At 48.6% G+C, this 16,744-nt stretch overlaps 1 protein-coding gene across 2 annotated transcripts in view; it reads left to right on the top strand.

Annotated features, from left to right (window-relative positions):
• plb1 (phospholipase B1) overlaps window positions 1–16,744 on the top strand; it is a 234,932-nt gene that overhangs the window by 110,136 nt on the left and 108,052 nt on the right. For both annotated transcript variants that reach the window (XM_068019539.1, XM_068019548.1), the window contains exons 34-35: window positions 2,197–2,270; window positions 10,444–10,487. In XM_068019539.1, coding sequence (XP_067875640.1) covers window positions 2,197–2,270; window positions 10,444–10,487 — 118 coding nt within the window. The remainder of the gene's footprint in view (window positions 1–2,196; window positions 2,271–10,443; window positions 10,488–16,744) is intronic.

Below are 16,744 nucleotides of genomic sequence, written 5' to 3'. Positions count from 1 at the left end.
TAAGTCGAGCAGGGGGTGTAAATCGGGCAAGAGGTATAAATCGGGAAAGAGGTGTAAATTGTGTGGGGGATGCAAATTGGGTGTGTTTAAATGGATCTGGAGACATGAGTTCAAATCCCACCTTGGTAGCTGGGAATTTAAATTCAGTTACTTAAATAAATCTGGAATAAAAAGCCAATTTTACTAATGGTAACCATGAAACTACCAGATTGCCATTAAAAAGCCATCTGGTTCACTAATGTACTTTAGGGACGGAAATCTGCCATCCTTCCCTGATCTGGCCTCCATGTGACTCCAGACCCACAGCAACGTGGTTGACTCTCAGCTGTCCCCTGAAATGGCCTAGCAAGCCATTCAGTTCGCAAGAAGTTGGCTCACCACCACCTTTTCATAGGAAACTCGGGATGGGCAATAAATGTTGGCCTTGCCAGCAATGCCCACATCCCATGAGTGAATTAAAAAAAGATGGGCAGGGAGCGTAAATTGGACATCCAACCCCAAATCTGTCCCATTCCTGCTGGACGAGTCAGGTTAAAATTATCCTTGCAAAGTCAGAAAATCACAACTGTAGCATTTTACATTTTGCTATACGTTCAATTGCTAATAATAAAATGTTGGTTGTTTTACTCATGATCCTTTCATGAGTGGGAACAGATTCTGCCTGTCTACTCTGTCCAGACCCTCATGATTTTGAAAACCTCTATCAAATCAACTCTCAGCCTTCTCTTCTCCAAGGAAAACGGTCCCAACTTAGAAACATAGAAAACAGGAGCAAGAGTAGGCCATTCAGCCCTTCGAGCCTGCTCCACCATTCAATACGATCATGGCTGATCATCCAAACTCTGTTCCCGCTTTTTCCCCGTATCCCTTGATCCCATTAGCCCTAAGAGTTATATCTAACTCTTTCTTGAATATATTTAAAGATTTGGCCTCAACTGCTTTCTGTGGTAGAGAATTCCACAGGTTCACCACTCTCTGGATGAAGAAATCCCTCCTCATCTCAGTCCTAAATGTCTTACCCCTTATCCTTAGACTGTGACCCCTGGTCCTGGACTCACCCACCATTGGGAACATCCTTCCTGCATCTAGTCTGTCCAGTCCTGTTAGAATTTTGTAGGTTTCTATGAGATCCCCTCTCATTCTTCTAAACTCTAGTGAATACAAGCCTAATCGACCCAATCTCTCTTCAGACGTCAGTCCTGGCATCTCAGGAATCAGTCTGGTGAACCTTCGCTGCACTCCCTCCAAAGCAAGAACATCCTTCCTCAGATAAGGAGACCAAAACTACACACAATACTCAAGGTGTGATCTCACCAAGGCCTTGTATAATTGCAGCAAGACATCCCTGCTTCTGTATTCGAATCCTCTCGCTATGAAGGCCAACATACCACTTGCCTTCTTAACTGCCTGCTGCACCTGCATGCTTACTTTCAGCGATTGGTGCACAAGGACACCCAGGTCTCGCTGCACCTCCCCCTTTCCCAAACTATCGCCATTCAGATAATAATCTGCCTTCCTGTTTTTGCCTCCAAAGTGGATAACCTCACATTTATCCACATTATACTGCATCTGCCATATATTTGCCCACTCACTCAACCTGTCCAAACAACACTGGAGCTTCTCCGCATCCTCCTCACAGCTCACACCCCCACCCTGTCGTCTGCAAACTTGGATATATTACATTTAGTTCCCTCATCTATATCATTAATATATATTGTGAATAGCTGGGGTCCTAGCACTGATCCCTGCAGTACCCTACTAGTCACTGCCTGCCTCTCAGAAAAAGACCCATTTATTCCTACTCTTTGTTTCCTGTCTGCCAGCCAGTTCTCTATCCATGTCAGTACCTCACTTCCAATCCCATGTGCTTTAATTTTACACTGACAGTGCTGGCAACTCCATTTTGAAGGGGGCCTATTATTGGGTATCCAAAGCACCTGCCTGTTTCAGGTGATAGACCCCTTTTAACATGGAAATCGGGCTCCTCTGAAATAGATAGGGATGAGAAAATTAATATTGCACAAGATATGTTTCTAACATCTTATAGGCAAATTGGGTTGTTTTATTCACACAAGACTCATTCACTTGTCTGATAGCAAAGTTCATGCAATCTCATCATCAACTTCTTTCTTGAAAAGTTTTACCTTATCTGAGAGAGAGAACTTAAAATTAGTCTTCGTGTCTTTTGTCTTGTAGGCTGGCAATGGAATAGGATCGAAACCCTTTGATGTTCTGGACGTCTTAACCCAGTACAGGGGATTGTCCTTCAGGTATTATGTTAAAAAAAACTCACAGAATAGTTGACAATGAGCAGCATCGTCAGAAACGAGGCTGGGTTTTACTAGCCCTCTAGGGACGGGCTGGGAGGCAGGGGTGGGGGGGGACATTAAATTGCTCGTCGCCTTCCCAATGCCATGGAATTTTACCAGAGGACGGGAAGATCTAGGGCGACTTTCCAGCTCAGAGACAAGTTGAGGCCTTTGTGGCCATTTAAGGGCCACTTAAGGGCCTTTTCCTGCTGCCCATTGGTATTTTATCAGCAGCGGGGGGAGACCTCCCAGTAAAAGCTGGCAGCCTCCCTGCAGGCTAAGAGGGTCAGGTCAGCAAAACAAACAAAGAACAAAGAAAATTACAGCACAGGAACAGGCCCTTCGGCCCTCCAAGCCTACGCTGATCCAAATCCTCCATCTAAACCTGTCGCCTATTTTCTAAGGGTCTGTATCTCTTTACTTCCTGCCCATTCATGTATCTGTCTAGATGCATCTTAAAAGACGCTATCGTGCCCGCGTCTACCACCTCCGCTGGCAATGCGTTCCATGCACCCACCACCCTCTGCGTAAAGAACTTTCCACGCATATCCCCCCTAAACTTTTCCCCTTTCACTATGAACTCGTGTCCCCTTGTAATTGAATCCCCCACTCTGGGAAAAAGCTTCTTGCTATCCACCCTGTCTATACCTTTCATGATTTTGTACACCTCACAATCAGGTCCCCCCTCAACCTCCGTCTTTCTAATGAAAATAATCCTAATCTACTCAACCTCTCTTCATAGCTAGCGCCCTCCGTACCAGGCAACATCCTGGTGAACCTCCTCTGCACCCTCTCCAAAGCATCCACATCCTTTTGGTAATGTGGCGACCAGAACTGCACGCTGTATTCCAAATGTGGCTGAACCAAAGTCCTATACAACTGTAACATGACCTGCCAACTCTTGTACTCAATACCCCGTCCGATGAAGGAAAGCATGCCGTATGCCTTCTTGACCACTCTATTGACCTGCGTTGCCACCTTCAGGGAACAATGGACCTGAACACCCAAATCTCTCTGTACATCAATTTTCCCCAGGACTTTTCCATTTACTGTATAGTTCACTCTTGAATTGGATCTTCCAAAATGCATCACCTCGCATTTGCCCTGATTGAACTCCATCTGCCATTTCTCTGCCCAACTCTCCAATCTATCTATATTCTGCTGTATTCTCTGACAGTCCCCTTCACTATCTGCTACTCCACCAATCTTAGTGTCGTCTGCAAACTTGCTAATCAGACCACCTATACTTTCCTCCAAATCATTTATGTATGTCAGAAACAACAGTGGTCCCAGCACGGATCCCTGTGGAACACCACTGGTCACACGTCTCCATTTTGAGAAACTCCCTTCCACTGCTACTCTCTGTCTCCTGTTGCCCAGCCAGTTCTTTATCCATCTAGCTAGTACACCTTGGACCCCATGCGCCTTCACTTTCTCCATCAGCCTACCATGGGGAACCTTATCAAACGCCTTACTGAAGTCCATGTATATGACATCTACAGCCCTTCCCTCATCAATCAACTTTGTCACTTCCTCAAAGAATTCTATTAAGTTGTTAAGACATGACCTTCCCTGCACAAAACCATGTTGCCTATCACTGATAAGCCCATTTTCTTCCAAATGGGAATATACCCTATCCCTCAGTATCTTCTCCAGCAGCTTCCCTACCACTGACGTCAGGCTCACCGGTCTATATTTACCTGGATTTTCCCTGCTACCCTTCTTAAGCAAGGGGACAACATTAGCAATTCTCCAGTCCTCCGGGTCCTGACCCGTGTTTAAGGATGTTGCAAAGATATCTGTTAAGGCCCCAGCTATTTCCTCTCTCGCTTCCCTCAGTAACCTGGGATAAATCCCATCCGGACCTGGGGACTTGTCCACCTTAATGCCTTTTAGAATACCCAACATTTCCTCCCTCCTTATGCCGACTTGACCTAGAGTAATCAAGCATCTGTCCCTAACCTCAACATCCGTCATGTCCCTCTCCTCGGTGAATACCGATGCAAAGTACTCGTTTAGAATCTCACCCATTTTCTCTGACTCCACGCATAACTTTCCTCCTTTGTCCTTGAGTGGGCCAATCCTTTGTCTAGTTACCCTCTTGCTCCTTATATATGAATAAAAGGCTTTGGGATTTTCCTTAACCCTGTTTGCTAAAGATATTTCATGACCCCTTTTAGCCCTCTTAATTCCTCGTTTCAGATTGCGCCTACAATCCCGATATTCTTTCAAAGCTTCGTCTTTCTTCAGCCGCCTAGACCTTATGTGTGCTTCCTTTTTCCTCTTAGCTAGTCTCACAATTTCACCTGTCATCCATGGTTCCCTAATCTTGCCATTTCTATCCCTCATTTTCACAGGAACATGTCTCTCCTGCACGCTAATCAACCTCTCTTTAAAAGCCTCCCACATATCAAATGTGGATTTACCTTCAAACAGCTGCTCCCAATCTACATTCCCCAGCTCCTGCCGAATTTTGGTATAGTTGGCCTTCCCCCAATTTAGCACTCTTCCTTTAGGACCACTCTCGTCTTTGTCCATGAGTATTCTAAAACTTACGGAATTGTGATCACTATTCCCAAAGTAGTCCCCGACTGAAACGTCAACCACCTGGCCCGGCTCATTTCCCAACACCAGGTCCAGTATGGCCCCTTCCCGAGTTGGACTATTTACATACTGCTCTAGAAAACCCTCCTGGATGCTCCTTACAAATTCTGCTCCATCTGGACCTCTAACATTAAGTGAATCCCAGTCAATGTTGGGAAAATTAAAATCTCCTATCACCACCACCCTGTTGCTCCTACAGCTTTCCATAATCTGTTTACATATTTGTACCTCTATCTCACGCTCGCTGTTGGGAGGCCTGTAGTACAGCCCCAACATTGTTACCGCACCCTTCCTATTTCTGAGTTCTGCCCATATTGCCTCACAGCTCGAGTCCTCCATAGTGCCTTCCTTCAGCACAGCTGTGATATCCTCTTTGACCAGTAATGCAACTCCTCCACCCCTTTTACCTCCCTCTCTATCCCGCCTGAAGCATCGATATCCTGGGATATTTAGTTGCCAATCATGCCCTTCCCTTAACCAAGTCTCAGTAATAGCAATAACATCATACTCCCAGGTACTAATCCAAGCCCTAAGTTCATCTGCCTTACCTACTACACCTCTTGCATTAAAACAAATGCACCTCAGACCACCAGTCCCTTTATATTCATCATCTGCTCCCTGCCTACTCTTTCCCTTAGTCACGCTGACTTCATTATCTAGTTCCTTACAGGCTTTAGTTACTATATCCTTACTCTCCACTGACCTCAATTGGTTCCCATCCCCCTGCCACATTAGTTTAAACCCTCCCCAACAACGTTAGCAAAAGCACCCCCAAGGACATTGGTTCCAGTCCGGCCCAGGTGTAGACCGTCAAATTTGTAATAGTCCCACCTCCCCCAGAACCGGTCCCAATGTCCCAAAAATCTGAACCCCTCCCTCCTGCACCATCTCTCAAGCCACGCATTCATCCTGGCTATTCTTTCATTTCTACTCTGACTATCACGTGGCACTGGTAGCAATCCTGAGATTACTACCTCTGAGGTCCTACTTTTTAACTTGGCTCCTAACTCCCTAAATTCTGCTTGTAGGACCTCATCCCGTTTTTTACCTATATCATTGGTGCCTATGTGCACAACGACAACTGGCTGTTCACCCTCTCCCTTCAGAATGTTCTGTAGCCGATCTGAGACATCCCTGACCCGTGCACCTGGGAGGCAGCATACCATTCGGGAGTCTTGTTTTCGACCACAGAACCGCCTATCTACTCCCCTTACAATCAAATCCCCTATGACTATCGCCTTTCCACTCTTTTTCCCGCCCTTCTGAACAGCAATGCCAGCCACGGTGCCATGAACCTGGCTACTGCTGCCTTCCCCTGGTGAGCCATCTCCCTCAACAGTATCCAAAGCGGTATACCTGTTGTGGAGGTAGATGACCGCAGGGGACACCTGCGCTGCCTTCCTGCTCTTTCTCTGCCTTTTGGTCACCCATTCCCTTTCACCCTCAGCAATCCTAATCTGCGGTGTGACCAATTCACTAAACGTGCTATCCACGACCTCCTCAGCATCGCGGATGCTCCAAAGTGAGTCCATCCGCTGCTCCAGAGCCGTCATGCGGTCTAACAAGAGCTGCAGCTGGACGCACTTCCTGCACGTGAAGGAGTCAGGGACATCAGCCATGTCCCTGAGCTCCCACATTGAGCAAGAGGAGCATGTCACGGGTCTGAGATCTCCTGCCATTTTTAATCTTAAGCTTAAACTTAGTTAAATGAAAAAAGAACGAAAAGTTTTTTACCAATCACACGATAAAAAAAAAAGAGAAATAGAAAAAGCCTTACCTTATCTACACACCACCGAGTCCTTTTTTTCGGTTAGAGGAGGAGGGCGGGTGGGAGACACTACAGGTGTAGTGTCTCGGGTCCAGAAACGGCCCAAATATATAGGGTTTTACTTACCCAGCAGCCCCCTGGTCTCCGCCGAAAACAAAAGAAATTAAGTTTACTTTAAACTGACCTTCCCAGCTGCTCACTCGCTCGCACTCTCTGCTCCCGAAAAAGCTGCTGCAATGAAAGGCAAGTTATTTTAAACGGCCCAAATATATAGGGCTTTACTTACCCAGCAGCCCCCTGGTCTCCGCCGAAAACAAAAGGAAATTAAATTTACTTTAAACTGACCTTCCCAGCTGCTCACTCGCTCGCACTCTCTGCTCCCGAAAAAGCCTCCTGATTGGGCACCCTGCGGCTGACAGAGGACCTCCCCCACTTCATCAGCAAAGCTCCACCCCCGCTGATAGAACCCCCACCACTGCCCTCACTAATGATCCCCCCCTCGCCGAGCCCTACCTGAGTGGCCATGGTGACCCCGACCCTACATACCTTTATTCTGGGCTCTCCTCCATCAGTGCTGTTCCGGGCCTTCTGCAGTATTAGCAGTGTCCACCACTCCTCGTGGTGCTGCTGGGACTCCTGAGCTGCCGATCTTCTGATTGGCTGACAGCTCTTGGGGCAGGATCTTGTCCCTTAAAGGGGACGTCATCTCCGATGATGGGCAGTTAACAAATTGATTATCAACAACGCAGCCGGCAGCTGACGTCATCATACTGCGCCTATCTGTGCACACGTGCAGATTTTCTCCTACTCTCTGCGCATTGCCTGTGTTCCGCATTGCCGGGACTGGTTGACACATGCGCAGATTACGACATCGAGTAACGCATGCAGAGAGCGGGGATGGGGGAAGCGGGGAGAGGGCGGCCGAAGACCTTGGTCGCGGCGGCAGGTGCGCTCTCCTCCTCCCCCCTCCCCAGGCCAACCGCTCGCTCAGCCCCCCAGCCCGCCCACCTGCTGTCTCCCTGCCAGCCCCCCCCCACCCCGCCCTCTCGCTCACTCTCTCCCTTGTGTGCTGCCATGTGTTTAGGTTGCCTTCGTGTGATTATTTGAGCTGCGCCATCTTTAGTCCTGGCAGATGCTGACGTCACAGACTTTGACGTTTTAGTGACACAGGCTGCATTTGTACATGTGCCACTGCAGCGCCACCTAGTGGTAGCATTGTCAGCAAATGCGGCCGGCAGTTAATTGCCTGCCCACTGTTGAATTTGGCTGGTGGTTTGACAAATGAGCGATGGCCCGTTTCGTCCCGTTGCCAGGAACCTTGTTGCCATAATAAAATTCAGCCCATGGAATTCTTGTGCACTGGAGTGGGTTCTGATTTTTCCCAATTGTTGCTCAGGTTCCATTTGAATTCACAGTCTCCAAATATTAAGAAATAAATATTGAAATCAGATTCACTAGTCTGCAGTTATGTCTGATTGTTAGAACTCTCTACCTTGGATGATCCAGACAAAAACTCTGCAACCATTTCATAGAAACATAGAAAATAGGAGCAGGAGTAGGCCATTCGGCCCTTCGAGCCTGCTCTGCGATTCATTATGATTATGGCTGATCATCCAACTCAGTAATCTGTTCCCACGTTCACCCCATACCCTCTGATCCCTTTAGACCCAAGAGCTATATCTAACTCCTTCTTGAAAACATACAGTGTTTTGGCCTCAACTGCTTTCTGTGGTAGCGAATTCCACAGGCTCACCACTCTCTGGGTGAAGAAATTTCTCCTCATCTCAGTCCTGAAAGGTTTACCCCTTATTCTTAGACTATGACCCCTGGTTCTGGACTCCCCCACCATCGGGAACATCCTTCCTGCATCTACCCTGTCAAGTCCTGTTAGAATTTTATAGGTTTGCACGAGATCCCCCCTCACTCTTCTGAACTCCAGCGAATATAATCTTAACCGACTCAATCTCTCCTCATACGTCAGTCCCACCATCCCAGGAATCAGTCTGGTAAACCTTCGCTGCACTCCCTCTATAGCAAGAATATCCTTCCTCAGATAAGGAGACCAAAACTGCACACAATATTCCAGGTGTGGCCTCACCAAGGCCCTGTATAATTGCAACAAGACATCCCTGCTCCTGTACTCGAATCCTCACTATGAAGGCCAACGTACCATTTGCCTTTTTAACCTCCTGTTGCACCTGCATGCTTACCTTCAGCGACTGGTGTATGAGAACACCCAGGTCTCGCTGCATATTCCCCTCTCTCAGTTTATAGTCATTCAGATAATTTCAAGAGGCAATGAGGGGCTGTGAGGAAGAAATCACAGGTTTCTATGGGAGTATGAGCTAGATGGACAGAATGGCCTCTCTTATCTGTACCTTCACTTTCACTGTAGAGTTTTATCCAATAGGTCAATAGCATTTACTGTTAGTTTATAAGTGAGGAGCACAATCAAACACAAAGGGAGTAATTTTGGCTTTGTGCGATAGAATAAAATGGGCAATAGCGAATCAGCAGCCCATTTTTATTTTTTTTATTTATTTAGAGATACAGCACTGAAACAGGCCCTTCGGCCCACCGAGTCTGTGCCGACCATCAACCACCCATTTATACTAATCCTACATTAATCCCATATTCCTACCACATCCCCACCTGTCCCTATATTTCCCTACCACCTACCTATACTAGGGGCAATTTATAATGGCCAATTAACCTATCAACCTGCAAGTCTTTGGCATGTGGGAGGAAACCGGAGCACCCGGAGGAAACCCACGCAGACACAGGGAGAACTTGCAAACTCCGCACAGGCAGTACCCAGAATCGAACCCTGGTCACGGGAGCTGTGAGGCTGCTGACTATGGAAGAGATGTAAAGTAGGCTGTGGATTCAACTGGATTGATTCCTGGGATGAGAGTTTTTTCCTATGAGAAGAGATTGAGTGGAATAGACTTACATTCTTTAGAGTTTAGAAGAATGAGACTTAGCAGTTGGCAGGAAAAAAGACAGAAGCCCAAGGGGAGAGCCATCTGTGTAACAGCCCCGACAACCAATTTTATCTGCAGTGCCTGTGGAAGAGTCTGTCACTCTAGAATTGGCTGTTATAGCCACTCCAGGCGCTGCTTCACAAACCACTGACCACCTCCAGGCGCTTATCCATTGTCTCTCGAGACAAGGAGGCCAAAAAAGAAGAAGAGGAGGAATGAGAGGTAGTCTCATTGAAACATGTAAAATATTGAGAGGGTTTGCCAGGGTACATGCTGAGAGGTTGTTTCCCTGGCTGGAGAATCTAGAGCTAGATGTAATAGTCTTGGGATAAACGGTCTTAGTCAGAAAGCTATGGATTTAAGCAACAGGCCAGGACTTGAGCATCTAATCCAAGCTCACACTGCACTACAGTATTGAGGGAGTGCTGCACTGGCAGAGGTGCCATCCTTCTGATGAGACATTAAACTGCGGTCTCATCTGTCTGTCCAGTTAGACACAGAACTATATTGAAAGATGAGCAGGGTGACCTGTCCAATGTTCCTCCCTTAACCAACAGATGATCTGCTCATTCCTCCTGCTCCTGTTTGTATATGAAGAGGCTGTAAGACATTCCGCGAAGGGATTTGACCAGGCATTATATAAATGGATTTGTATTTATATTTTTATGTGGCTGAAGTGAAAATAAATATGTTTTAATTTAAAGGTAGAAAAATAATTTTAAATGTTTCTTAAAGTTATCTGAGAAAATGTTTTCCAAATTTATGCTTTTGTTAATAGCATTGGAGGAGATGAATCGTTAAGAACCTCCACGACTCTGCCAAGTAAGGAATTACAGAACATTTTATTTTGTTCACTTTTTGGACGTTTTGCAATGTTCCCACAGGATAACTTTTAAATGTAAAAGATTACCTGACACTGGTGTGAACTGGTAAAAAGCAAATTGAGCACTGATAATCAAGTATTTCTTCTTCATATAAAGACTAGTCCACAAATGGGATGGGGCTCTGGGTAGTGGAGTGGAATCGAACACCTTGGAATTCTTTATGAAACAATTAGGTATCACATAGTGAAGACTAAAGGGTCTTTCTGAATGGATAGGCTGCATGAAATAATGCTCGGGTGGAGGAGGAAATGGGCAGCAGTGGGTTAGATGCACATTTTACACCCTGCCCAATCCTGTATCATTGTGTTGAATCAAACCTTTAGCATGTTTCCATTGAGTGTATGCTCCTAATCTTTGTTTTCACTGTCAAAATAGTATCACCTAATACTTCTCAGAACTAACTTGCATCTGCCACCTGACTGTCTTGTGTCACCCATGGCTCAGTTGGTAGCACTCTTGCCTCTGAGTCAGCACTTAAGCACAAAAATCAAGGCTTGAATGCAGTACAGAGGAAGTGCCGCCTTGTCGGAGGTGCTATCTTTCAGATGAGAGGCCCTGTCTGCCTCTCAGGTGGATAAAAGATCCCATGGCATTATTTCAAAGAGGTGTAGGGGAGTTATCCCCAGTGTCCTAGCCAATGTTTATTCCTCAATCAACAATGCAAAATAAAACAGATTATCTGGCCATTATCACATTGCTGTTTGTGGGAGCTAGCTGTGTTCCTACATTACAACAGTAACTACACTTCAAAAATTACTGAATTGGCTCTAAAACACTGGGATATCTGGTGGCCATGAAAGGCTCTATATAAATTCAAGTCTTTTTTTATCTTTTTTCTTTTTTCTGAAGCCATTTACAGTTTGGCTGTTTGCCAAACCCCCAGCTTTAGTGACATTAACAAATATAACTCTAATTGTAAATGTCACAGATCTAACGGGCTGGGTTTTATGTGCCGTTGGAAGGTGGGTTTTCTGGGGGCACCGGAGAATTAGCACAGATTTGTCCACCACATAAATCGACATCGTAATGCTGGGTTCCAATTTTCTCAGAGGTGGTGTAGTTCTGTGGCAGTACATCAGCCAGAATGTGAGGGAATTGTAGTTCAAATATGTCAAATACTGTTTTGCATGCGTCAGTATAAAATTCGCTGGGATCTATCAGATGTTCGCGATCTTCTGCATGACATGCGGCACACACGTGCCTTCATTTTCCTATCTTTGAAAAGCTGGTGCCACCGAGGCGGGATTCCTTGGTGTCTGCAAAGATTAGGCAACTTATGTATTGTTATCTTCATGAATTGTTTTCAGCATTGAACGCAGCCACTAAGCTGAAACTGCAGATGTGAGGGAAGAGGGAGCTCTGCAAATGGGTATTGTGGGAGTGCGACAAGGGGAGAACTCTGAAGTGAGTACTGACAGAGGGGGGAATTGAGGGAAATCTAAGTGGGTTCTGTGGAAGGGGGGAATGGGAGAACTCTGCAAGTGAGAACAGTGGGAGGGGGGAACTCTGTAAGTGAGTACTGTGGGAGCGGGAATGGGGGAACTCTAAGTGAGTACTGTGGGAGGGGGGAATGAGGAACTCTAAGTGAATACTGTGGGAGGGGGGAATGAGGGAACTGTAAGTGAGTAGTGTGGGAGGGGGGATGGCGGAACTCTGTAGGTGAGGACTGTGGGAGGGGGAAATGAGAGAACTCTAAGTGGGTACTGTGGGAGGGGGGAATGGGGGAACTCTGTAAGTGAATACTGTGGGAGGGGGGATGGTGGAACTCTGTAAGTGAGTACTGTGGGAGGGGGGAATGAGGGAACTCTGTAAGTGAGTACTGTGGAAGGGGGGAATGGGGGAACTCGAAGTGAGTACTGTGGGAGGGGGGATGGTGGAACTCTGTAAGTGAGTACTGTGGGAGGGGGGATAGTGGAACTCTGTAAGTGAGTACTGTGGAAGGGGGGAATGGGGGAACTCGAAGTGAGTACTGTGGGAGGGGGGATGGGGGAACTCTGTAAGTGAGTACTGTGGGAGGGGGGAATGAGGGAACTCTGTAAGTGAGGACTGTGGAAGGGGGGAATGGGGGAACTCGAAGTGAGTACTGTGGGAGGAGGGAATGGGGGAACTCTATAAGTGAGTACTGTGGGAGGGGGGATGGAGGAACTCTAAGTGAATACTGTGGGAGGGGGGAATGAGGGAACTCTGTAAGTGAGTACTGTGGGAGGAGGGAATGGGGGAACTCTATAAGTGAGAACAGTGGAAGGGGGGAATGGGGGAACTCTAAGTGAGTACTGTGGGAGGGGGTATGGAGGAACTCTAAGTGAATACTGTGGGAGGGGGGAATGAGGGAACTCTGTAAGTGAGTACTGTGGGAGGAGGGAATGGGGGAACTCTATAAGTGAGAACAGTGGAAGGGGGGAATGGGGGAACTCTAAGTGAATACTGTGGGAGGGGGGAATGAGGGAACTCTGTAAGTGAGTACTGTGGAAGGGGGGAATGGGGGAACTCGAAGTGAGTACTGTGGGAGGGGGGAATGGGGGAACTCGAAGTGAGTACTGTGGGAGGGGGGATGGGGGAACTCTGTAAGTGAGTACTGTGGGAGGGGGGAATGAGGGAACTCTGTAAGTGAGGACTGTGGAAGGGGGGAATGGGGGAACTCGAAGTGAGTACTGTGGGAGGAGGGAATGGGGGAACTCTATAAGTGAGTACTGTGGGAGGGGGGAATGAGGGAACTCTGTAAGTGAGTACTGTGGGAGGAGGGAATGGGGGAACTCTATAAGTGAGAACAGTGGAAGGGGGGAATGGGGGAACTCTAAGTGAGTACTGTGGGAGGGGGTATGGAGGAACTCTAAGTGAATACTGTGGGAGGGGGGAATGAGGGAACTCTGTAAGTGAGTACTGTGGGAGGGGGGAATGGGGGAACTCTGTGAGTGAGTACTGTGGGAGGGGGGATGGCGGAACTCTGTAGGTGAGTACTGTGGGAGGGGGGATGGCGGAACTCTGTCAGTGAATACTGTGGGAGGGGGGAATGAGGGAACTCTGTAAGTGAGTACTGTGGAAGGGGGGAATGGGGGAACTCGAAGTGAGTACTGTGGGAGGGGGGATGGGGGAACTCTGAAAGTGAGTACTGTGGGAGGGGGGAATGAGGGAACTCTGTAAGTGAGTACTGTGGAAGGGGGGAATGGGGGATCTCGAAGTGAGTACTGTGGGAGGGGGGAATGAGGGAACTCTGTAAGTGAGTACTGTGGGAGGAGGAAATGGGGGAACTCTATAAGTAAGTACTGTGGGAGGAGGGAATGGGGGAACTCTATAAGTGAGAACAGTGGAAGGGGGGAATGGGGGAACTCTGTAAGTGAGTACTGTGGGAGGGGGAATGGGGAACTCTGTAAGTGAGTACTGTGGGAGGGGGTATGGAGGAACTCGAAGTGAATACTGTGGGAGGGGGGAATGAGGGAACTCTGTAAGTGAGTACTGTGGGAGGGGGAATGGGGGAACTCTATAAGTGAGAACAGTGGGAGGGGGGAACTCTGTAAGTGAGTACTGTGGGAGGGGGGAATGGGGGAACTCTGTAAGTGAGTACTGTGGGAGGGGGAATGGCGGAACTCGAAGTGAATACTGTGGAAGGGGGGAATGGGGGAACTCTATAAGTGAGAACAGTGGGAGGGGGGAACTCTGTAAGTGAGTACTGTGGGAGGGGGGAATGGGGGAACTCTGTAAGTGAGTACTGTGGGAGGGGGAATGGCGGAACTCGAAGTGAATACTGTGGGAGGGGGAATGGGGGAACTCTATAAGTGAGAACAGTGGGAGGGGGGAACTCTGTAAGTGAGTACTGTGGGAGGGGGGAATGGGGGAACTCTGTAAGTGAGTACTGTGGGAGGGGGGAATGGGGGAACTCTGTAAGTGAGTACTGTGGGAGGGGGGAATGGGGGAACTCTGTAAGTGAGTACTGTGGGAGGGGGGATGGCGGAACTCTGTAGGTGAGTACTGTGGGAGGGGGAATGGCGGAACTCTGTCAGTGAATACTGTGGGAGGGGGGATGGCGGAACTCTGAAAGTGGGTACTGTGGGAGGGGAGAATGGGGGAATTCTGTAAGTGAATACTGTGGGAGGGGGGAATGGGGGAATTCTGTAAGTGAATACTGTGGGAGGGGGGATGGCGGAACTCTGTAGGTGAGTACTGTGGGAGGGGGAATGGCGGAACTCTGTCAGTGAATACTGTGGGAGGGGGGATGGCGGAACTCTGAAAGTGGGTACTGTGGGAGGGGAGAATGGGGGAATTCTGTAAGTGAATACTGTGGGAGGGGGAATGGGGGAACTCTGAAAGTGAGTACTGTGGGAGGGGGGATGGCGGAACTCTGTAAGTGAATACTGTGGGAGGGGGCAATGAGAGAACTCTGTAAGTGAGTACTGTGGGAGGGGGGGATGGCGGAACTCTGTAAGTGAATACTGTGGGAGGGGGGAATGGGGGAATTCTGTAAGTGAATACTGTGGGAGGGGGGATGGCGGAACTCTGTAAGTGAGTACTGTGGAAGGGGGGAATGGGGGAACTCTGTAAGTGAGTACTGTGGGAGGGGGGATGGCGGAACTCTGTAAGTGAATACTGTGGGAGGGGGCAATGAGAGAATTCTGTAAGTGAGTACTGTGGGAGGGGGGATGGCGGAACTCTGGAAGTGAATACTGTGGGAGGGGGGGATGGAGGAACTCTAAGTGAATACTGTGGGAGGGGGGAATGTGGGAACTCTGTAAGTGAGTACTGTGGGAGGGGGGATGGCGGAACTCTGTAAGTGAGTACTGTGGGAGGGGGGATGGAGGAACTCTGTAAGTGAATACTGTGGGAGGGGGGATGGCGGAACTCTGTAAGTGAGTACTGTGGGAGGGGGGATGGCGGAACTCTGTAAGTGAGTACTGTGGGAGGGGGAATGGCGGAACTCTGTAAGTGAATACTGTGGGAGGGGGGAATGGGGGAACTCTGTAAGTGAGTACTGTGGGAGGGGGGATGGCGGAACTCTAAGTGAATACTGTGGGAGGGGGGATGGCGGAACTCTAAGTGAATACTGTGGGAGGGGGGAATGAGGGAACTCAGTAAGTGAGTACTGTGGGAGGGGGGAATGGGGGAACTCTGTAAGTGAGTACTGTGGGAGGGGGGATGGCGGAACTCTGCAAGAGAGTACTGTGGGAGGGGGGATGGCGGAACTCTGTAAGTGAGTACTGTGGGAGGGGGAATGGGGGAACTCTAAGTGAATACTGTGGGAGGGGGGAATGAGGGAACTCAGTAAGTGAGTAGTGTGGGAGGGGGGAATGGGGGAACTCTGTAAGTGAGTACTGTGGGAGGGGGGTTGGCGGAACTCTGTAGGTGAGTACTGTGGGAGGGGGAAATGAGAGAACTCTATAAGTGAGAACAAGGGGAGGGGGGATCTCTGTAAGTGAGGACTGTGGGAGGGGGGAACTCTGTAAGTGAGGACTGTGGGAGGGGGCAATGAGAGAACTCTGTAAGTGGGTACTGTGGGAGGGGGGAATGGGGGAACTCTAAGTGAATACTGTGGGAGGGGGGATGGTGGAACTCTGTAAGTGAGTACTGTGGGAGGGGGAATTGCGGAACTCTGTAAGTGAATACTGTGGGAGGGGGAATGGCAGAACTCTGTAAGTGAGTACTGTGGGAGGGGGATGGCGGAACTCTGTAAGTGAGTACTGTGGGAGGGGGGAATGGGGGAACTCTAAGTGAGTACTGTGGGAGGGGGGATGGCGGAACTCTGTTGGTGAGTACTGTGGGAGGGGGAATGGCGGAACTCTGTCAGTGAATACTGTGGGAGGGGGCAATGAGAGAACTCGAAGTGGGTACTGTGGGAGGGGGGAATGGGGGAATTCTGGAAGTGAATACTGTGGGAGGGGGGATGGCGGAACTCTGTAAGTGAGTACTGTGGGAGGGGGGAATGAGGGAACTTTGTAAGTGAGTACTGTGGAAGGGGGGAATGGGGGAACTCTGTAAGTGAGTACTGTGGGAGGGGGGAGGGGGGATGGCGGAACTCTGTAAGTGAATACTTTGGGAGGGGGGATGGAGGAACTCTGTCAGTGAATACTGTGGAAGGGGGGAATGAGAGAACCCTGTAAGTGGGTACTGTGTGAGGGGGGATGGAGGAACTCTGTAAGTGAGTACTGTGGGAGGGGGGAATGGGGGAACTCTGTAAGAGTGTACTGTGTGAGGGGGAATGAGGGA

Source organism: Heterodontus francisci, chromosome 3 (genome assembly GCF_036365525.1).
Source record: "Heterodontus francisci isolate sHetFra1 chromosome 3, sHetFra1.hap1, whole genome shotgun sequence".
Lineage (NCBI taxonomy): Eukaryota > Metazoa > Chordata > Chondrichthyes > Heterodontiformes > Heterodontidae > Heterodontus > Heterodontus francisci.
This window is presented reverse-complemented; position numbering and strand designations above follow the sequence as displayed.